The sequence below is a fragment of the Oncorhynchus masou genome, chromosome 2, assembly GCF_036934945.1.
Source record: "Oncorhynchus masou masou isolate Uvic2021 chromosome 2, UVic_Omas_1.1, whole genome shotgun sequence".
NCBI classification, from domain to species: Eukaryota; Metazoa; Chordata; class Actinopteri; order Salmoniformes; family Salmonidae; genus Oncorhynchus; species Oncorhynchus masou.
In genome coordinates, this window is record NC_088213.1 from 44,909,778 (window position 1) to 44,932,642 (window position 22,865).

General features: G+C 46.3%; 1 protein-coding gene across 1 annotated transcript in view; it reads left to right on the forward strand.

Annotated features, from left to right (window-relative positions):
* Positions 1 to 22,865, forward strand: part of nav2a (neuron navigator 2a) — a 118,635-nt gene that overhangs the window by 87,810 nt on the left and 7,960 nt on the right. Inside the window, 10 exon segments of the mRNA XM_064925154.1 lie at positions 2,194 to 2,395; positions 2,735 to 3,033; positions 5,814 to 5,977; positions 6,069 to 6,251; positions 8,479 to 8,531; positions 12,547 to 12,570; positions 13,017 to 13,091; positions 19,463 to 19,546; positions 19,692 to 19,815; positions 21,230 to 21,408. Of these exon segments, the coding sequence (XP_064781226.1) occupies positions 2,194 to 2,395; positions 2,735 to 3,033; positions 5,814 to 5,977; positions 6,069 to 6,251; positions 8,479 to 8,531; positions 12,547 to 12,570; positions 13,017 to 13,091; positions 19,463 to 19,546; positions 19,692 to 19,815; positions 21,230 to 21,408 (1,387 nt within the window).

Below are 22,865 nucleotides of genomic sequence, written 5' to 3' on the forward strand. Positions count from 1 at the left end.
TATATAATGTCACTCACACTTAAACGTGGTCATTAATGACACCCATTGACAGTACAGTGTCTGAAACCTATTCCTAGTGTGATGCCACACGCACGCACATACACACTCATTCACATCCATACACAAAGGTCACATCAGTCCACCGTATGAAAACGAACCCTTCAGCATTTCTGTTCAGCAGCCAGGTCTAAAGCCCACACTTTTTCATAGTGCCAAGTCTTTGTATGTGCACAGTAACACGAGCAGAGTCTTACCTCACCACTGCTGGGCTGGCTCATTAATCTCTCTGGGTAATAAGGCTTTGAAGACCCGGCTCTATATTATCACCCTGCCTACCGTCGTCTTAACCGCCAACGCGCTCTGGTCACGTCCCAAATGGGAACCCGCAACAAATGTGGTGCGCTAAATGAGGATTAGGGAGCCATTTGGGACGGAGCCACTGTCTTTTGGCTTAAGGCAAGGGGGAATATGCTAACGTGATGCTTCAAACGTTACTCAGATATAATCCCCCAAGCCTTTACTCAATTGTGTGAAATAGGGGCGGTTACTAGAAATGACTTTAAAACAGAAATGCGTCTACAATACTCTACATGTTTCGTGTCTCTCTCTCTCTCTCTCTGTGTGTGTCTGTCTACCTACATTTTTTTACATTTACATTTCAGTCATTTAGCAGACGCTCTTATCCAGTGCGATTTACAGTTAGTGTGTTCATCTTAAAATGGCCAGGTTGGATAACCTAGCCATTCCATAATCATGGGCATTAATAGGGAATTGGTCCCCCCTTTGCTGCTATAACAGCCTCCACTCTTCTGAGAAGGCTTTCCGCTAGATGTTGGAACATTACTGCGAGGACTTGCTTCCATTCAGCCACAAGAGCATTAGTGAGGTCGGGCACTGATGTTGGGCGATTTGGCCTGGCTCGCAGTCGGCATTCCAATTCATCCCGAAGGTATTCGATGGGGTTGAGGTCAGGGCTCTGTGCAGGCCAGTCAAGTTCTTCCACACCAATCTCGACAAACCATTTCTGTATGGACCTCGCTTTGTGCACGGGGGCATTGTCATACTGAAACAGGGAAGGGACTTCCCCAAACTTTTGCCACAAAGTTGGAACCACAGAATCACCTACAATGTCAGTGTATGCTGTAGTGTTAAGATTTCCCTTCACTGGGACTAAGGTGCCTGGCCCGAACAATGAAAAACAGACCATTATTCCTCCTCCACCAAGTGTTACAGTTGGCACTATGCATTGGGGCAGGTAGCGTTCTCCTGGTATACGCCGAACCCAGACTCATCACTCCAGAGAACGCACTTCCACTGCTCCAATGCATAGTGCCAACTGTAAAGTTTGGTGGAGGAGGAATAATGGTCTGGGGCTGTTTTTCATGGTTTGGGCTAAGCACCTTAGCATTCAATGACATTCTAGGCACAATTTTGTGCTTCCAACTTATCGCAACAGTTTGGGGAAGGATCTTTCCTATGTCAGCATGACAATGGCCCCAATGGCGGCAAGCTTTACAACACTCCAGCTGACGCTTGGCTTTGCACATGATCTTAGGCTTGTGTGCTGCTGCTCAGCCATGGAAAACATATTTTATGAAGCTCCCAACGCACAGTTCTTGTGCTGATGTTGCTTCCAGAGGCAGTTTGGAACTCGGTACTGAGTGTTGCAACCGAGGACAGGCAATTCTTTTTTAAACTTCATTCAGCCCTCGGCGGTCCCATTCTGTGAGCTTGTGTGGCCTTAAACTTTGCGGCTGTGCCATTGTTTCTCCAAACCGTTTCCACTTCACAATAACAGCACTTACAGTTGAATGGGGAAGCTCGAGCAGGGCAGAAATGTGAGGAACTGACTTGTTGGAAAGGTGGCATCCTATGACGGTGCTACGTTGAACGTCACTGAGCTCTTCAGTAAGGCCATTGTACTGCCAATATTTGTCTATGGAGATTGCATGGCTGTGTGGTCAATTTTATACACCAGTCAGCAACGGGTGTGGCTGAAATAGCCGAGTTCACAAATGTTCCTTAATAAAGTAGCTATCAGCCAAGTCAGAGCTAGTAAGAGGGAAGAATGAAGCGTGAGTGTTCGTCCACAAAAGTTTTTTTTGGTGTGAGGGTACTGTGTGATAATTTAAGATACTATTTTTTACAAGTTCTCCTTTTCAACTTTCTCCTTCTTTTCTCCTTCTCCATCAGGTTGTTTGGTGGTAAGTCCAGTAAGCAGGTTCCGGTCACCACAGCAGAGAACATGAAGAACTCAACGGTGATCTCCAACCCTCACGCTACCCATGCCGCTCTGGACTCCCCTGGGGGTGTAGGGGGGGAGAGTGAGGGCAGCAGCCCCCTGTACGGAGGACGAAACCTGAGCACGGGCCATAACACGCTGGGTAGCGAACAGGTGAGATAGGCAGACGAGCCAAACCAAATTACATGAGCAGGCAATATTTTTGTGGCCTCTTGATAAGCATCGGTGTCCATGAACAGAGTTTATACTGGCACAAAGAAAATAGCCAAATTTAGCTACCAGCGCCGATCACGATAGGTAGCCCTGTGATACAATAGTTGGCTGTGATAGCAAGCAACCGTGTAACTAGCAACAGCAGATCGCGACATGAATAACACTGTAAGAAGACAGCAGACAGGATTTGACCTTGGGGAGTGGAAGCGTAACCATTAAATGTAACATATGAAAATCCCTCGATGAATCCAGAATTCCTCCTGTGTCCCCCCCCCCCAGAGTGCGTCCAGCCCCGGCTCTGTCTACTCCTCCACAGGGCCCTCCAACAGCCTGACCTGGGGCACCACCATGAGCACTGGCTCCTCTGCCCAGAGCAGGGAGGGTACCCTGGGTGGGCACAGCGGGCACGGTGGCGGGGCGGGAAGCCTGGGCTACCCCTCGGTCAGCAGCATGCACACCAGCAGCGAGTCCATCGACATGAGCGTGAGCAGCGCTGGGCATGGAGGAAGGGACAGCAGGGAGGACACCCTCTCAGCTCTGGGCAGGACCAGCAGCATCAAGACGGGCATGTCTGAGAGGTGAGGACAGGTGGGGTGGGTGGAGGGAGGGAGGGAGGTAGGGAGAGAGGAAGGGACAGCAGGGAGGACACGCTCTCGGCTCTGGGCAGGACCAGCAGCATCAAGACGGGCATGTCTGAGAGGTGAGGACAGGTGGGGTGGAAGGAAGGAGGGAAGGGAGGGGAGGGAGGGAGGGTTTGAGTGGTAAGAGTGGTAAGAGTGGGATGTTGGGGGAATCTGCTCTGATCTTGGTCATCATATCTTTATATGGACAGAAAAACAAGGAGCCTGTCAGCTGTTGCCATGGCATGCACTGTCATATTGTGTTTGTTCAGTGTGTCGTTATGAAACATCCCTGCGTACATTACCACCAGAGATACTGTCCAAGCATCTCCATGGAAAGCATTGTTGAAGGTATGCCGTCATGCGATGTCATTTCAGATCTATTCTGGTGTTACCTTCTCTGACACAGCGCATTATCTTTACTTACTAGACCAGTAGAGGAAATTCATTGGCGAGCAGGTGGTGGTGATTTTCGCTTGTGGCAACGGTTGGACTCAATGCGGCTCTCTCCTTCAGAGGATTCTTCTCCCTCTCTTTTCTGTCTAATGTTCTTTCTCTCTTTGTCTGTTGTGCCCCCCTCCCCCTTCCTATCAGCCCCCTGTCCTCCCCCTCCGCTAGCCCTAAATTCAACCGAAACACCTTACCTCGGAAACAGGAAAGGTAAAAGTGTGTGTGTGTGTGTGTGTGTGTGTGTGTGTGTGTGTGTGTGTGTGTGTGTGTGTGTGTGTGTGTGTGTGTGTGTGTGTGTGTGTGTGTGTGTGTGTGTGTGTGTGTGTGTGTGTGTGTGTGTGTGTGTGTGTGTGTGTGTGTGTGTGTTACAGGCTCTCAGTCCCCCATCGCTGTTTATATGCTGCCATCTTGTGGCAAAACTTAGACTTGGAGCTTGATATTTAAAAACACCAATCACTGCTATGACATGATACAACACTAAGATGTGTCACAAAATATATTTTTCAGAAAAGCGATAGCATATACAGTACCAGTCAAAAGTTTGGACACACCTACTCATTCCAGAGTTATTATTTATTTTTACTATGTTCTACAGTGTAGAGTAATAGTGAAGACATCAAAACTATGAAGTAACACATATGGAATCATGTAGTAACCAAAAAAGTGTTAAACAAATCAAAATCTATTTTATATTAGAACTTCTTCAAAGTAACCACCTTAGCCTTGATGAGATGACAGCTTTGCACACTCTTGGCATTCTCTCAACCAGCTTCATGAAGTAGTCACCTGGAATGCATTTCAATTAACAGTGGTGTTAAAAGTTAATTTGTGGAATTTCTTTCCTGAATGTGTTTGAGCCAATCAGTTCTGTTGTGACATAATAGGGGTGGTATACAGAAGATAGCCCTATTTGGTAAAAGACCAAGTCCATATTATGGCAAGATCACCTCAAATAATCATTACTTTAAGACATGAAGGTCAGTCAATATGGAACATTTCAAGAACTTTGAAAGTTTCGTCAAGTGCAGTTGCAAAAACCATCAAAGGCTATGATGATACTGGCTCTCATGAGGACCGCCACAGGAAAGGAAGACCCAGAGTTACCCCTGCTGCAGAGGATCAGTTCATTAGAGATACAAGCCTCAGAAATTGCAGCCCAAATAAATGCTTCAGAGTTCAAGTAACAGACACATCTCAACATCAACTGTTCAGAGGAGACTGCGTGAATCAGGCCTTCGTGTTTGAATTGCTGCAAAGAAACCACTACTAAAGGACACCAATAAGAAGAAGAGGCTTGCTTGGGCCAAGGAACACGAGCAATGGACATTAGACCAGTGGTTGGTTGTAACCTCCGTGGCTTTGTGAGACGCAGACTAGGTGAACGGATGATCTCCGCATGTGTGGTTAACCAGCATGGCTACCACAGCGTTCTGAAGCGATACGCCATCCCATACTTTGAAGAATCTAAAATATATTTTGATTTGTTTTAACACTTTTTTTGGTCACTGCATGTGTTATTTGATGATATTTGATGTCGTCACTATTATTCTACAATGTAGAAAATAGTACAAATAAAGAAAAACCCTGAAATTAGTATGTATGTCCAAACTTTTGACTGGTACTGTAAATATTTTTTACAATTGCAATAGTATTAGTATAGTATTCCTCCTTTCCTCTCCTCCTTTCTTCTCCTCTCCCTGAAGTGTTTTTCTCTGCCGATCCCGCAGGGGTCCACACAGTGATAGAAACACTCTGCCCAGGAAGGGACTCAGGTACCTACTGTATGACCACTCAAGCACTGTCTGCCATGCTTAGCACCCTCCCTCTCTCTCTCTCTCTCTCTCTCTCTCTTTCTCACAGCTTCAGCTACACCAATGCTGGTGTCGTTGTTATTCTTTTTTTTGCACTTGGCACAATTTTGTGTTGCGCTTCAGTGTAAAGGCACGTCACCTGTCACTACTGTACGTGCGGAGTTGTCATGGTTTCACGTCATACACACTTTGATTTCGGGCACCATTTTGGATTTCTTTTGGACATCGTTTTGGATTTCTGTTGACTGTCCGCTTGATTTGTGTCGATCTCGGTTGAAGAGAAGTACTTGTACATCATGTGACATTTTCCTCGGGACATAATAATCAGTTGCTCTTGGTAAAAATCGAATCACTATATGACGAATCAAAGTTCTGCCTGGTAAAGATGAAATCAGGATGTAAAAACCGCACCGGTTTGCACCCTACTCACAAAACCTTTACCCGCCAACCTATAACCTCTTGTGTTTGGTACTGCAGGTATGCCCCATCGCCCCAGCTGCGAGGTCATGAGGAGGCTGCGCGCGATTGGCTGCGCTCCCATTCGCAGGGCGGGCTGCAAGACTCGACCAGTAACTCCCCCTTCTCACCTGGATCCAGCCTCACCTCACCCTCCGGGACACGCTTCAACTTCGCACAGCTCTGTACGACCCACAGTATAAACACCTTTACAAGCCACTGTACCTGTGTGTGTGAGTGTGTGTAAGCTGACCTGTATAGTTGTGTCCGTTGCAGCGGGTAGCCCCACCACAGCTGCTCAGATAAACCTGGCCAGCCTCCGGAACAACACTCTGACCAACCAGGACATCACCTTTGACCCCTGTGGCGACACCCGCCTGAGGAACTCCTGCGTGTCATTGGACGAGAAGACGCGCACCATGAGCCGCTCTGGTTCCTTCAGAGATGGCTTTGAGGAGGGTGAGTACAGGGAGAAGAGGGAGGGAGGGTAGCGACAAGAGAAGAGAGATGATTACTCATGGTGAAGTCTTCCGTCCTTAGATGGACAGGGCCCTCCCTGTGCTTCCCAGGTGGTGGTGTCAACCACGGTGAGTGTGGATGGTAGCTACAGGGTTGGGGAGCCCTGGTCTAAAGAAATGATGTCAAATGAGGTTTTAACGGTTCTCTATCTCCCACCTGAAAGGATCTCATGTCTCGTGGGTTCCCTGCGTTCGTCAGACAGTTCTGGTTGCGCTTCAGGAAGAACTTGAGGAAGAGCCTGGAGAGAGACGAGACAAGAAAACAGTCAAAACACTCACGCGTCAGTGTTTTTGGGCTCCTGACTGAATAGAGCTGCGTTGAATCGTATAGCAATGCGAGCAGCAACACACTCACGTGTGTGTGTGTGTGTGTGTGTGTGTGCCTCCCTCTCTTTAGCAGTGTGAGGTAAGCATGTGCTGTGGGGGTGTTTAGTCTATCAGGTCTGTCTTCAGTGAACAGCTGTGTGTTAGTATCTAAAGCCAGGAGTTACAGACATGGAATATTTAGTCTGCATGCTGTTCTTTCCTGTGTGTGTGTGTGTGTGTGTGTGTGTGTGTGTGTGTGTGTGTGTGTGTGTGTGTGTGTGTGTGTGTGTGTGTGTGTGTGTGTGTGTGTGTGTGTGTGTGTGTGTGTGTGTGTGTGTGTGTGTGTGTGTGTGTGTGTGTGTGTGTGTGTGTGTGTGTGTGTGTGTGTGTGTGTGTATAGACACAAATACTTTGGTGCATGAGACTCTATTGTGCGCTATTATAGTCTACAATCTCCACTATACTGGAACAGGGGGAGAGAGAGAATAAGAAACAGGGAACCCAGTGACACCTAAACAGAGTTGTAAATGCCCTCTGGATAAAGTGTATGTGTGACCTCATTAAGAACCCAGGTGATCCTCACACGTTCCCGCAGAACATTACTCTACAGGCCCTCCAGTGCCACTGTTTTATACTCTGTTGTGCCCTTCCTCTCTCTCTCTCTCTCTCTCTCTCTCTCTCTCTCTCTCTCTCTCTCTCTCTCTCTCTCTCTCTCTCTTCTCCTCCTCCTCTCTTCTCAATGCCATTCTTCCCTCCAGGGTTTAAAAAACCCAGAATAATTGCATCAAGAAACATGACGACATGCAGGAAAGCGTATGTGTGTTGAGTGTGTGTGTCTACCGATTAGATGGGTGTGTGTATGTCTATGTGTTCATATGTGTGTGTGTGTGTGTGTGTGTGTTCATATGTTCCTGGTGATAAGTTACTTTAGTGTTATTAATTGTGGTCTGGGACATGTATAGCAGCACACTTTAAGTTGCCCTATGTTGAGACGACTACACTTACACACTGTGTCACTTGACCTAGAAATGTAGCTATTGTTTAACCAGCCCTCACACACACACAGGATAAGTCAGTCATTTCATAGATCGCCAGATTCAAGGGGAAGTCTCTTTGAATGGAACTGAATGAAGCTTTCAGGACAGTTTGCCTACCATTACGTAGGTGGGGCACCGCCTTATTTTTATAGGCCTTTTGCGCCCCTCCCGGGAATATAATCGAGGGGAAACACCTCTTGTGCGTAGACCTTCTTCCTGGTCTCCTCTATGACATCTCTATCTGATCCTAGCCTTCTAGCCTGTAGACAGGAAACCACCGGAATTAAAATCAAACACTGTTATATGCAGGGCACGCTCTTACTGCATTGTGTCTTGGACGTTGGTGTTAAGATCAGAGACGGAGTCGTTAGTCAATAAGATAACACCCTCTCCCATCATAACCGTGTACAGTACTGTGTGGAGGCTAGACACGCGCACACACACTAACACACACAGTATACCGCCGTGTGTGTTAGCGGTCTCTATATAGGGCTGTTATTAGGACTTTCACCACCGTGGCGGCTGGTCGAGTCAGGACAAGTGAGAGGGGGTGCATAATGGGTGGGTGACTGGTGGATGGAGCGAGGTGGTTGGTGGAAGAAGGGATTTGCATCTTAGGGAGATTGTAGAGGGCTCAAATGTGTTATGGCGTGCGGTAGTTTTTCTAGATTTAGAGATCGTTCGTATTTTTCCCTCGTTTGGTCACGAACATGCGTGCAAGTGTGTCTGACGTGTGTGTGTTTACTACAGCACTTTTATGTAGTGTGTGTTGTGTACAGTACTGAGGCCTCGTCCCTCTTTTGTCCTGTGGCTTTGTCTCTGCAGTTCACGGCTCCTCCCTGTCTCTGGTCTCCAGTACCTCCTCTATCTACTCTACGGTGAGTCCGAACAAATTTTCATTTAGATTTAAATATCGCTCCTAACGCCCAAATGGTAAAGCTGTCACTGTTCCGCTAGTTTACTGTTTTGCTCTATATGTACCGTGTATGTTTGTTCAGGAGTTGTCGTAGTCAATGTTTTAATATCACATGAATGCCTCATATAAAGACCCCAACTCACTAACCAGGCCAGGTTGGTCTAATGCATTTATGTTGCTGTTCAGAAAGCTCATCTTAAATCAGTTGTTTAAGGTAGAAAGTCGCCAGAGTCCTTTGAAATGAGACAGAGGAGTTGGATAGAGTTTCTGCTTGACACTGATCTAATGTCAGTTTTGTGTTTCTCTTCCTACTGTAAATGTTAGGATTTAGGCTACGGTAAGTTGATCCTAGATCTGTGCTTAGGGGCAACTTTTGTCCTTTACCTGAGATAGAGGCGTGGCTGCTCTTACTCAGATCCGGGGCCAGTCACGCCCACACACAGCCCAGCCAATCAGTAAAAAGTTTTTATCCTATTAAGGTGGCCCCTCCCCATCGCCAGGTACACTCCCCGAAGCAGGTGTCGGGGCAGGGTTTGTGTTGTAGAAAGAGTGAGTGAGAAAGAAAGGAGAGAAAGAAAGAAGAAGTCGAGCGACTGAGCTCTCAGACGAGTTGAAACTGCAGAGCAGATCTGTGACAGATCACTCAGGAGACAGAGAGAGAGAGATTTACCAAAGGAGGGGAAAAGAGAAAAGAAGATTAGGAGTTACAGAAGCTACCAAGATGATGACCGCTTTAACCATGACAGGAGCGGTCACAGCTTGGGACGTACGAACGGTAGGGATGGGATGGAGGAAGAGGAGAGGAGGATGTTCCAGATTGAGACAGATTGGGACGTACGCACGGTAGGGGTGGGATGGAGGAAGAGGAGAGGAGGATGTTCCAGATTCAGACAGATTGGGACGTACGCACGGTAGGGGTGGGATAGAGGAAGAGGAGAGGAGGATGTTCCAGATTCAGACAGATTGGGACGTACGCACGGTAGGGGTGGGATGGAGGGAGAGGAGAGGAGGATGTTCCAGATTCAGACAGATTGGGACGTACGCACGGTAGGGGTGGGATGGAGGGAGAGGAGAGAAGGATGTTCCAGATTCAGACAGATTGGGACGTACGCACGGTAGGGGTGGGATGGAGGAAGAGGAGAGGAGGATGTTCCAGATTCAGACAGATTGGGACGTACGAACGGTAGGGGTGGGATGGAGGGAGAGGAGAGGAGGATGTTCCAGATTCAGACAGATTGGGACGTACGAACGGTAGGGGAGGGATGGAGGAAGAGGAGAGGAGGATGTTCCAGATTCAGACAGATTGGGACGTACACACGGTAGGGGTGGGATGGAGGAAGAGGAGAGGAGGATGTTCCAGATTCAGACAGATTGGGACGTACACACGGTAGGGGTGGGATGGAGGAAGAGGAGAGGAGGATGTTCCAGATTGAGACAGATTGGGACGTACGAACGGTAGGGGTGGGATGGAGGAAGAGGAGAGGAGGATGTTCCAGATTGAGACAGATTGGGACGTACGCACGGTAGGGGTGGGATGGAGGAAGAGGAGAGGAGGATGTTCCAGATTGGGACGTACGCACGGTAGGGGTGGGATGGAGGAAGAGGAGAGGAGGATGTTCCAGATTCAGACAGATTGGGACGTACACACGGTAGGGGTGGGATGGAGGAAGAGGAGAGGAGGATGTTCCAGATTGAGACAGATTGGGATGTACGAACGGTAGGGGTGGGATGGAGGAAGAGGAGAGGAGGATGTTCCAGATTGGGACAGATTGGGACGTACACACGGTAGGGGTGGGATGGAGGAAGAGGAGAGGAGGATGTTCCAGATTGAGACAGATTGGGACGTACGCACGGTAGGGGTGGGATGGAGGAAGAGGAGAGGAGGATGTTCCAGATTGGGACGTACGCACGGTAGGGGTGGGATGGAGGAAGAGGAGAGGAGGATGTTCCAGATTCAGACAGATTGGGTAGGGGATTCTTTAGCAATTGTAGCGCCGTCATGTGTTTTTTTTTGATCGACTGCTATTGACTTGGGGTCACAGCGAGAGAAAGATCATTTTTTTCCTGTCAGTTTTGTTTTGTCTGTGATGAATATGAGAGAGAGGTCTGTTTGTGTGTCTTAGATTGTTTGGCTATGCCTCCGATTTATCGCTTCATCCCCCAACCTTGCTGAACTGAACTTAGGTCCGTGTCTAGGAAGCAACTGTGAACGACAGCTCTGTTTGTGTGTGTAGACGCTGTGTTGACAGGCTGTACTTTGTCACCGCCCCCTCACACTTGCGTGAGAGTGGAACAAAGCGCATGTACACATACACACACAGCTTTTTTTTTTTTATGAATTGTCTGGACCTTTTTCCAATAACTAAATGCGTATTTTCACTAACCCCTAACCCTTAATCTAACCTTAACCCCTAACCTTAACACTAAACCTAACCTTTAAGCCTAAAATAGCGTTTTAACAAATTCAGGACATGAAAAATGTGTGTTCTTGTTTTCCTTCCTTGTCAGGACGTTCTGGTGACCTGTCAGGACATTCTGGTGACTGGTCAGGACGTTCTGGTGACTTGTCAGGACGTTCTGGTGACTGGTCAGGACGTTCTGGTGACTTGTCAGGACGTTCTGGTGACTTGTCAGGACGTTCTGGTGACTTGTCAGGACGTTCTGGTGACTGGTCAGGACGTTCTGGTGACTTGTCAGGACATTCTGGTGACTGGTCAGGACGTTCTGGTGACTGGTGACTGGTCAGGACGTTCTGGTGACTTGTCAGGACATTCTGGTGACTGGTCAGGATGTTCTGGTGACTGGTCAGGATGTTCTGGTGACTGGTCAGGACGTTTTTGGTGACTGGTCAGGACGTTCTGGTGACTGGTCAGGACGTTCTGGTGACTGGTCAGGACGTTCTGGTGACTGGTTAGGACGTTCTGGTGACTTGTCAGGACGTTCTGGTGACTGGTCAGGACGTTCTGGTGACTGGTCAGGACGTTCTGGTGACTTGTCAGGATGTTCTGGTGACTGGTCAGGATGTTCTGGTGACTGGTCAGGATGTTCTGGTGACTGGTCAGGACGTTCTGGTGACTGGTCAGGACGTTCTGGTGACTGTTCAGGACGTTCTGGTGACTGGTCAGGACGTTCTGGTGACTGATTAGGACGTTCTGGTGACTTGTCAGGACAAGCAAACCTGTCAGAGCAACTCTTAACACATTACAGCGCCAGACAGACAGGCGGGACCAGGGGGTGAAAAAAACATTATTATTTGAAGTTTGTTATGTCACAGTAACACGGCCACTACAGGTTCCCTTATTTTGGTTGACATCAGGGCCTACCTAGCAACCGCCCACACACTGCACAGCAAATCACAGGTAGACAATACAGAGATATGTAGGAACAGAATAGGGTTGAATGGTGTTTTGGTTTGAAAATGTAGACTGTCACTCCGTGTGGAGACGTACCTGTAAAGGTGTTGGGTATTGTGTGTTGGGTTGGTCTGTGTGTATGGGGTTTACATGCATGCATGCCTTTGTGTATGTACACAGTATATACTGTATGCGTGCAAGTGTGTGTGGGCATGAGGCCATATATGTCTGCTTGCGCGTTTGTGGTTTCTCCTGTGTTACCATTGTTCAGAGTGGCGTGTAGGGAGACAATGCCTCTCAGCAGAAAGACACACTCTGCCTCCTCCCACCAACGCTCTCTAAAACGCCTCCAGGAGCATACATCTCTGCTTTCCAGACCCATTACACCAGACATCTATAATCACCATGTTTCTGTAACTTATAAATCATCCGGGAGTTTGAACGAGAGAGCCTGGAGACAGTGTTCTGGAGCCATGCTGGGCTGGTGTAGTCTGTTACCCCCAGGTGCTATAGAAGTATATCAACTTTCAACCCTCCCTCCCTTTCAGGCCTGGCTTGAATAATACTGCTTTCTTCCTTTCGATCCATAGATCATCTAATCATTCTCTCATTTTGTCTTCACAGACTGAAGAGAAATCCCAGTCAGAGGTAAGACTTGAACTCCCTTTCACCTTCTTTGTAAAGAAGTGCACTCTTTCCCCCTTTCTTCGTTCCGTCTTTCTTGTTGCTTTATCTACCTCTCTCTCTCTCTCTGTCTCTCTCGGTCTCATTCTCTCTCTCTTTCTCTTATTCTTGTCTCTGTATTCATATGACATGTTGGAACATGGGGGCGTATTCAGTATTGTGTCTAGTTACACATGTCTGTGTTGTGGGTGACCATGTGACAATAAGCCCTGGTTCCAGACACCTGTGTGCTCCTTTATGAAGCCATGACACGATGCTTCCTTTCCCTAACCCCTTTCTATCAGAGAATAGATCAGGGAGCTTTCCCTTGTATTGTCACACCTACACAACCTTCTCAGCCTGTCAAACCTTCTCAGCCCGTTGTGTGTTTTGGTGATGATGTGTGTTTTTGATGCGTGTTTTATATTTAGATCCGTAAGCTGCGTCGAGAGCTGGATGCCTCCCAGGAAAAAGTCTCGGCCCTGACAACACAGCTGAGTGCTAATGTAAGTACAACAGGAGGGGAAACCTAGATACACACACACACACACACACATGTGGAAACATACGCCCACACAAACATACAGAGACAAATGTGTAAACACTAGGGCTACGGCCCAACAGGATGCTCTCAATTGTGCATCTGTAAAAGTTTGTCGGGGTTTTAGGTGACAAGCCACATTTCTTCAGCCATCCTGAAGTTGAAGAGGTGCTGTTGCGCCTTCTTCACCACCCTGTCTGTGTGGGTGGATCATTTGTCTTAAAACTTTCCACCTTCCCACTGCTGTCTCGTCGATGTAGATAGGGAGGTGCTCCCGCTGTGGTTTCCTGAAGTACATGATCATCTCCTTTGTTTCGTTGACGTTGAGTGAGAGGTTGTTTGCCCTCACCTCCTCCCTGTAGGCTGTCTCCTCATTGTTGGTAATCAAGCCCACTACTGTTGTGTCGTCTGCAAACTTGATGATTGAGTTAGAGGCGTGAATGGCCGTGCAGTCATGGGTGAACAGGGAGTACAGGAAGGGGCTGAGCACGCACATTTTTGTGGGGCCCTAGTGTTGAGGATCAGCGGAGTGAAGATGTTGTTTCCTACCTTCACCACCTGGGGGCGGCCGTCAGAAAGTCCTGGACCTAATTGCACAGGGCTGGGTCGAGACCCAGGGTTTCAAACTTAATGATGAGCTTGGAAGGTACTATGGTGTTGAATGCTGAGCTGTAGTCAATGAACAGCATTCTTACATACATATTTATACCTCGAGTCCAGATGGGATTGGGCAGTGGGATGGCGATTGCATCGCCTGTGGACCTGTTGGGGCGGTATGCAAACTGAAGTGGGTCTAGGGTGGCAGGTAAGGTGGAGATGATATGATCCTGGACTAGTCTCGCAAAGCACTTCATGATGACAGAAGTGAGTGCAATGGGGCGATAGTTTAGTTCAGTTACCTTTGCCGCCTTGGGTACAGGAACAATGGTGGCCTTCTTGAAGCTTGTGGGGACAGCAGACTGGGATAGGGAGTGATTGAATATGTCCGTAAACACAACAGCCAGCTGGTCTGCGCGTGCTCTGATGACGCGGCTATGAATGCCATCTGGGCCAGCAGCTTTGCAAGGGTTAACACAAGGAAATTGACAGCGCTTTCTAGGGTGATGATCATTTCAACACTTTTAAGATGTCGCATGTACAACACACAGCCTAATAGCCTACCACATATTACACACGGACAGAATTTTTTGTAAATTATATATATTTTTAAACATATTTTAGATGTCTTTGGTACATAATTGGTCTACTCCAAAATTAAACAAATTCTAGTAATCTACTTTGAGTGTGGACTGTGTTATTATGAGTATCGGATGGACTGGTTACCTTGTGCTACACTCCAAACCTTATATCCATGAGTCTGGGAGAGAACGTATAGGCCTAGGCGATGCTGTTGGCTCATTGATTGGGTTGCTTATAGAGTATAGTTAGCCTACAATTATGGTGTATTTGTATTTGATTTTGAATAGCCTAGTAATAAGGCATTTTTTTTATTTTCATAATTAATAGGCTGCCACATTACCTTTTAGCTACAGAATATGATGGTTACCCCTAAAAAGAGGAGGATCACCGCTTTCTACTGCTGCTATGTTTATTTTTCAGCTGCTAATGTTAAGCACCTTTCTCTGATGTAAAACCTGAGTAGTCTACCCAGTATGATTGACACTGTGGGAAAGCGCAGCCTCCATTCACCATTCGAGTACATAAGGAGGAAATGTATTTTTTTCACCCCCTGCCCTTGCTCCTGCCCATTTGATAATAGCCTATTTGAAATCTTAGTAAAGACAAGATTAAATTGAGAATAGTGAGAGCCTTATCACTTGATAAGAGAAGAGCGTGAGGAAAGGAAAAGAGCGCAAGCTGTTTTTGTGACTTTTTCCAAATCGCCAATATAGTTAGATGTATTCTCATTACTGGCCTCTAACATGCCCAGGGCCCACTTTGGGTCCCAACCCATTGTTTAAGAAACCCAGAGCTAGCTGACTATTTGTAGTAGATGATGACTATATACCAAGATGGCATAGCAGTTCAGACGTCTTTTGTCCTCGTCTTGTCGTGTCCCGTATATATATATATATTTACTTTTTTCATACATTTTTTATACATTTTTTATTTTTATTTTCCATAAACTCATCTTCAAAACACTCTCCTGCAACCCGCCTCACCAATTTATATTTATAAAAAAGTATTATTTACCTCAAATCTGTAATCCTCCAAGAAGCTAGCCAGAAACTCCAAGAAGCTAGCCAGAAACTAGCCAGAAGCTAATCCAGAAGCTAATCCAGAAGCTAGGTCAGAAGCAAGCCAGAAGCTAGCCAGGAGCTAGCCAGAAGCTAATCCAGAAGCTAATCAGAAGCTAGTTAAAGCTTTCGTCGATTCCGGAGCAAACATCAGTCGTTCCGGAGCTAGCCAGCTGAGGAGTTCCATCAATCACTCCTGGGCTGCGGTCACCTATCCGGACCCGTTTTGCTGCCTACGCGGAGCCCCACCGGGCCTTCACGGCTGGACTGCCGACTTTATCTACCCGAAGGAGTTATCCGGCTGGCTCCTCCGTCGCGACGTTGCCTGGGCGCCCATCTGCGGCCTGCTAGACATTAGCTGTCTTATCGGCTGCTATCTGTTTTTTTTTTTTTTTTCTTTTTTTTTTCTTCTTGGGCCTCTAGCTATATCTATTGTTTTTATTTTTGTTGTTGTTGTGTGATTTGGATTAATCCCCTCTACCACACGGAACCCCACTAATCTACTGACGGAATGCAAGAGGTGGCTAATAACAGACGTCCATCCTATGCTAGCTTGCTACCGATGGCCTGGCTAGCTGTCTAAATCGCCGTGACCCCCAACCAACCTCTCCACTCTCCGGACCCTTTTGATCACTCGACTAAGCATGCCTCTCCTTAATGTCAATATGCCTTGTCCATTGCTGTTCTGGTTAGTGTTTATTGGCTTATTTCACTGTAGAGCCTCTAGTCCTGCTCACCATACCTTATCCAACCTATTAGTTCCACCACCCACACATGCAATGACATCTCCTGGTTTCAATGATGTTTCTAGAGACAATATCTCTCTCTTCATCGCTCAATACCTAGGTTTACCTACACTGTATTCACATCCTACCATACCTTTGTCTGTACATTATACCTTGATGCTAATTTATCGCCCCCAGAAACCTCCTTTTACTCTCTGTTCCAGACGTTCTAGACGACCAATTCTTATTGCTTTTAGCCGCACGCTTATTCTACTCCTCCTCTCTTCCTCTGGCGATGTAGAGGTGAATCCAGGCCCTACAGTGCCTAGCTCCACTCCTATTCCCCAGGCGCTCTCTTTTGACGACTTCTGTAACCGTAATGGCCTTGGTTTCATGCATGTTAACATTAGAAGCCTCCTCCCTAAGTTTATTCTTTTCACTGCTTTAGCACACTCTGCCAACCCGGATGTTCTAGCTGTGTCTGAATCCTGGCTTAGGAAAAATTTTAATTCCAAACTACAACCTTTTCAGACAAGATAGAACTGCCAAAGGGGGCGGTGTTGCAATCTACTGCAAAGATAGCCTGCAGAGTTCTGTCCTACTATCCAGGTCTGTACCCAAACAATTTGAACTTCTACTTTTAAAAATCCACCTCTCTAAAAACAAGTCTCTCACCGTTGCAGTCTGCTATAGACCACCCTCTGCCCCCAGCTGTACTCTGGACACCATATGTGAACTGATTGCCCCCCCATCTATCTTCAAAGCTCATGCTGCTAGGCGACCTAAACTGGAACATGCTTAACACCCCAGCCATCCTACAATCTTAACTTGATGCCCTCAATCTCACACAAATTATCACTGAACCTACCAGGTACCTCCCCAAAGCCTTAAACATGTGCACCCTCATAGATATCATCCTAAACAACTTGCATTTCAATTTCAATAAGCATTCTTCTACGGCTGGCCATGCTTTCCACCTGGCTACTCCTACCCCGGTCAACAGCACTGCACCCCCACAGCAACTCGCCCAAGCCTACCCCATTTCTCCTTCTCCCAAATCCGTTCAGCTGATGTTCTGAAAGAGCTGCAAAATATGGACCCCTACAAATCAGCCGGGCTAGACAATCTGGACACTTTCTTTCTAAAATTATCTGCCGAAATTGTTGCCACCCCTATTACTAGCCTGTTCAACCTCTCTTTCGTGTCGTCTGAGATTCCCAAAGATTGGAAAGCAGCTGCGGTCATCCCCCTCTTCAAAGGGGGGGACACTCTTGACCCAAACTGCTACAGACCTATATCTATCCTACCATGCCTTTCTAAGGTCTTCAAAAGCCAAGTCAACAAACAGATTACCGACCATTTCGAATCTCACCATACCTTCTCTGCTATGCAATCTGGTTTCAGAGCTGGTCATGGGTGCACCTCAGCCACGCTCAAGGTCCTAAACGATATCTTAACCGCCATCGATAAGAAACATTACTGTGCAGCCATGTTCATTGTTCTGGCCAAGGCTTTCGACTCTGTCAATCACCACATCCTCATCGGCAGACTCGACAGCCTTGGTTTCTCAAATGATTGCCTCGCCTGGTTCACTTCTCTGATAGAGTTCAGTGTGTCAAATCGGAGGGTCTGCTGTCCGGACCTCTGGTAGTCTCTATGGGGGTGCCACAGGGTTCAATTCTTGGACCGACTCTCTTCTCTGTATACATCAATGAGGTCGCTCTTGCTGCTGGTGAGTCTCTGATCCACCTCTACGCAGACGACACCATTCTGTATACTTCTGGCCCTTCTTTGGACACTGTGTTAACAACCCTCCAGGCAAGCTTCAATGCCATACAACTCTCCTTCCGTGGCCTCCAATTGCTGTTAAATACAAGTAAAACTAAATGCATGCTCTTCAACCGATCGCTACCCGCACCTGCCCGCCTGTCCAACATCACTACTCTGGACGGCTCTGACTTAGAATACGTGGACAACTACAAATACTTAGGTGTCTGGTTAGACTGTAAACTCTCCTTCCAGACCCATATCAAATATCTCCAATCCAAAGTTAAATCTAGAATTGGCGTCCTATTTCGCAACAAAGCATCCTTCACTCATGCTGCCAAACATACCCTTGTAAAACTGACCATCCTACCAATCCTCGACTTTGGCGATGTCATTTACAAAATAGCCTCCAATACCCTACTCAACAAATTGGATGCAGTCTATCACAGTGCAATCCGTTTTGTCACCAAAGCCCCATATACAGGTACTACCCACCATTGCGACCTGTACGCTCTCGTTGGCTGGCCCTCGCTTCATACTCGTCGCCAAACCCACTGGCTCCATGTCATCTTCAAGACCCTGCTAGATAAAGTCCCCCCTTACCTCAGCTCGCTGGTCACCATAGCATCTCCCACCTGTAGCACAAGCTCCAGCAGGTATATCTCACTTGTCACCCCCAAAACCAATTCTTTCTTTGGCCGCCTCTCCTTCCAGTTCTCTGCTGCCAAATGACTGGAACGAACTACAAAAAGCACTGAAACTGGAAACACTTATCTCCCTCACTAGCTTTAAGCACCAACTGTCAGAGCAGCTCACAGATTACTGCACCTGTACATAGCCCACCTATTTTTTAGCCCAAACAACTACCTCTTACCCTACTGTATTTAATTTATTTATTTATTTTGATCCTTTTCACCCCATTTTTTTTATTTCCACTTTGCACATTCTTCCATTGCAAATCTACCATTCCAGTGTTTTACTTGCTATATTGTATTTACTTTGCCACCATGGCCTTTTTTTGCCTTTACCTCCCTTATCTCACCTCATTTGCTCACATCGTATATAGACTTGTTTATACTGTATTATTGACTGTATGTTTGTTTTACTCCATGTGTAACTCTGTGTCGTTGTATGTGTCGAACTGCTTTGCTTTATCCTGGCCAGGTCGCAATTGTAAATGAGAACTTGTTCTCAACTTGCCTACCTGGTTAAATAAAGGTGAAATAAAAATAAATAAATAAATAGATTGGTTTGGTACTGTGTGTGGGTTGTGGGTTGTGTTATAAAAATGGACCATTCCCCTCAACCTTTTTGCTTTGCCTTCTAGTTTTTAATTGGAATGTAGGCTAATCGATGCGCTACATCAGCTGTTGGCTTTGAGATGAGAGAACTGTTGTTATTCGGTAACTCGGTTTGGATTCCTGTCAGTTGCTCTTGTCTTATCTACTACTAGTTCTGCCCTTGGAGCAGATCATCTGGGAGTACAGCTACTGTTGCTCTCATCACTCTCATGCTTTGACAATAAGGATCTTTGGCCATTCCAACTAGGTTGAACTATAATATAACCTCTTTGACATTATTCTAACCTGTGTTATTTCCCTGTGCAGGCTCACCTGGTGGCAGCGTTTGAACAGAGCCTGGGTAACATGACCATCAGACTGAAGAGTCTGAGTATGACCGCTGAGCACAAGGTGAGGCATTTTCACAGCACCACGTTACATCATTTAAGGCACAGTTGAATTATGTGCGTCTCGGCCCAAGGGAAACCAAAATATGAAAATACGATCGTGTATATGGATTTTTAGATATGTGAATGAATACGTGCTTTCCTTGCAGGACTGTGAGCTGAACGAGCTGAGGAAGAACATTGAGCTGCTGAAGAAGCAGAACAACGTGGCCCAGGCTGCCATAAACGGAGTCATCAACACACCTGAACTCACCTGCAAACAGAACAGGACAGGTAAGGAGAACCCAACCAAAACCATAGCAATATCTCTAACAACCTCTAACAGTTCCTTAGGGGTACAGTAGACTCAGAGAAATTCTGTTTCCACGAGCAGCACCGCAGATGCACTATATATACAAAGGTATGTGGACACCCCTTCAAATGAATGGATTTGGCTATTTCAGCCACGCCTGCTGCTGACCGGTGTATAAAATCTAGCGCACCGCCATGCAATCTCCATAGACAAGCATTGGCAGTAGAATGGTCTGTACTGAAGAGCTCAGTGACTTTCAATGGGGCACCGTCATAGGATGAAATTAAGAATTTGTTCTTAACTGGCTTTCCTAGTTAAATAAAGGTAACATAAAATGCAACCTTTCCAACAAGTCAGTTCGTAAACTTGCTTTCCCGATCAACTGTAAGTGCTGTTATTGTGACGTGGAAACGTTTAGGAGCAACAACGGCTCAACAAAGAAGTGGCAGGCCACACAAGCTGTAAAGATCGTCCATCCTCGGTTGCAACACTCACTACCGAGTTCCAAACTCATCGGCACAAGAACTGTTTGTTGGGAGCTTCATGAAATCAAATCCAATGTATTTGTCACATTAAAAAAAACTAAATACTGCACAGTTTCCTAAGAGCTCGAAGCGAGGCGACCATCTCTGTCGGCACCATCGTGATGTTTTGGGTTTCAGTGGCCGAGCAGCCACACAAGCCTAAGCTCACCACGCTCAATGCCAAGCGTTGGCTGGAGTGGTGTAAAGCTCACTGCCATTGGAGTCTGGAGCAGAGGAAATGCATTCTCTGGAGTGATGATTCACGCTTCGCCATCTGTAAGTCTGACGGATGAATCTGGGTTTGGCGGATGCCAGGAGAACACTACCTGCCTGAATGCATAGTGCCAACGGTAAAGTTTGGTGGAGGAGGAATAATGGTTTGGTGCTGTTTTTCATGGTTCGGACTAGATCTCTTAGTTCCAATGAAGGGACATTTTAACACAACAACATACAATGACATTCTAGGTGATTCTGTGCTTCCAACTTTGTGGCAACTGTTTTGGGAAGGCCCTTTCCTGTTTCAGGATGACAATACCCCTGTGAACAAAGTGAGGTACATATAGAAATTGTTTGTTGAGATCGGCGTGGAAGTCTGTTATGTCTCAAACTTGCTCAGAAAACTTGGGGGGCCAAATAAAATCACCCGCGCCCCACCAGTTGGGTGACCCTGCACAATGCTGTTCATTTTATGCATCTACATCATATCGCTGAGTCTACCTTGAAGCTTACCCCTGGCGAAGGGAAAGGTGAAGTTAAGGACTTCCCACAATGCTGTGATACTGTATTATTTATGAGTCTTGAAAATAAAGTCTCGCTCTCTCACTTTGTCTGTCTCTCAAACCCCCCCCCTCTCTCCTCCCCTCTTTCTCAGGTTGTGGTAGTAATGGCAGCCCCCTGCAGCATCAGCAGCAGCAGCAGCCAGACCTACGGATGAGGAGACAGCACTCGTCAGACAGCGTCAGCAGCATTGCCAGTGCAACCAGCCACTCCAGTGTGGGATCCAACATGGACGCCGACGCTAAGAACAAGAAGAAGAACAAGAAGAACTGGGTATGTACAGTCGTAGACATGCAGACGCATTCAAAGCGCACACTCACGGTCGTGATCGCTCACAAACACACACAAACATATCTTATTCCGAATGAAATCTAACACCTGTATGTAGGTTTGTCTCTGTCTCACTTGTTTCATCTCTCTCTCTCTCTCTCTCTCTCTCTCTCTCTATATATATATATATGTATGTATGTATGTATGTATGTATGTATGTATGTATGTATGTATGTATGTATGTATGTATGTATGTATGTATGTATGTATGTATGTATGTATGTATGTATGTATGTATGTATGTATGTATGTGTGTGTATTTGTGTGTTTGTAATTCACACTCTGGGGTCTCATTCTCAGGCATCTTGCACAGGGGCCAAGGTGAATGCAACGCGATTAGCTTTCCTTGTAGACTCCAGTTCCTGTTCAAAAATAGTGTAGGGAATAGTGTGTCATTTGGTACGTTACCTAGATCTACAAGTTGTAGAGGTGGTGTGAAATAGAGAAAAAACATGTTTCGAACATTTTCAATTCCATGTTAATACCAGGGAGTTAACGTTGCTCCATTTCTTGTTGTGTTCCCTCTTGCTCCTTGTTGCTGACAGATCGTGTCTTGCACAGGAGGACAGGTTGAAGACGACGATGTATGCATGCTGTTGGTGGTTTGGTTACTGTAGATGTTTTTAGGCTGCGCACCTTTTCTGTTGGTGTCTGTAAAACAGAAATCAACCTGAAAGCTTTCGCGCCAGCTAATTGTATTTGTACCGCTTCGGAGCTGCTCGATGGAAACGGCTCGTCTTGAGATTCTCTAAAGATACTACTGAACTCTGTTTTGTTGCCTGTATCTACAGTGTCTTGACGAGCTGATTGTCGCTGTAAGAGCTGCTTTACATACCCAGTGTGTCGCTGCTGTAGTGGTTGTAGCAAATCTATCTCCGTGTCAAGCCTCCAGACGTGGGCTCAATTCCAATAGCATTTCAGGAATTGTATTGCATTCCAATAGAGGAATTTGGTTTCCGACAGGGTTTGAATTGAGCCCCGCTCTAATTGCTTTACGGTATTGGCTAGAGGTCCACCGATTATGATTTTTCAACGCCGATACCGATTGTTGGAGGACAAACCCCAAAAAAGCCGCTACCGATTCATCGTCCGATTTAAAAAAAATAATAATAATTGATTTTTAATAATGACAATTACAACAATACTGAATGAACACTTATTTTAACTTAATATAATACATCAATAAAATCAATTTAGCCTCAAATAAATAATGAAACATGTTCAATTTGGTTTAAATAATGCAAAAACAAAGTGTTGGAGAAGAAAGTAAAAGTGCAATATGTGCCATGTAAGAAAGCTAACGTTTAAGTTCCTTGCTCAGAACATGAGAACATATGAAAGCTGGTGGTTCCTTTTAACATGAGTCTTCAATATTCCCAGTTAAGAACTTTTAGGTTGAG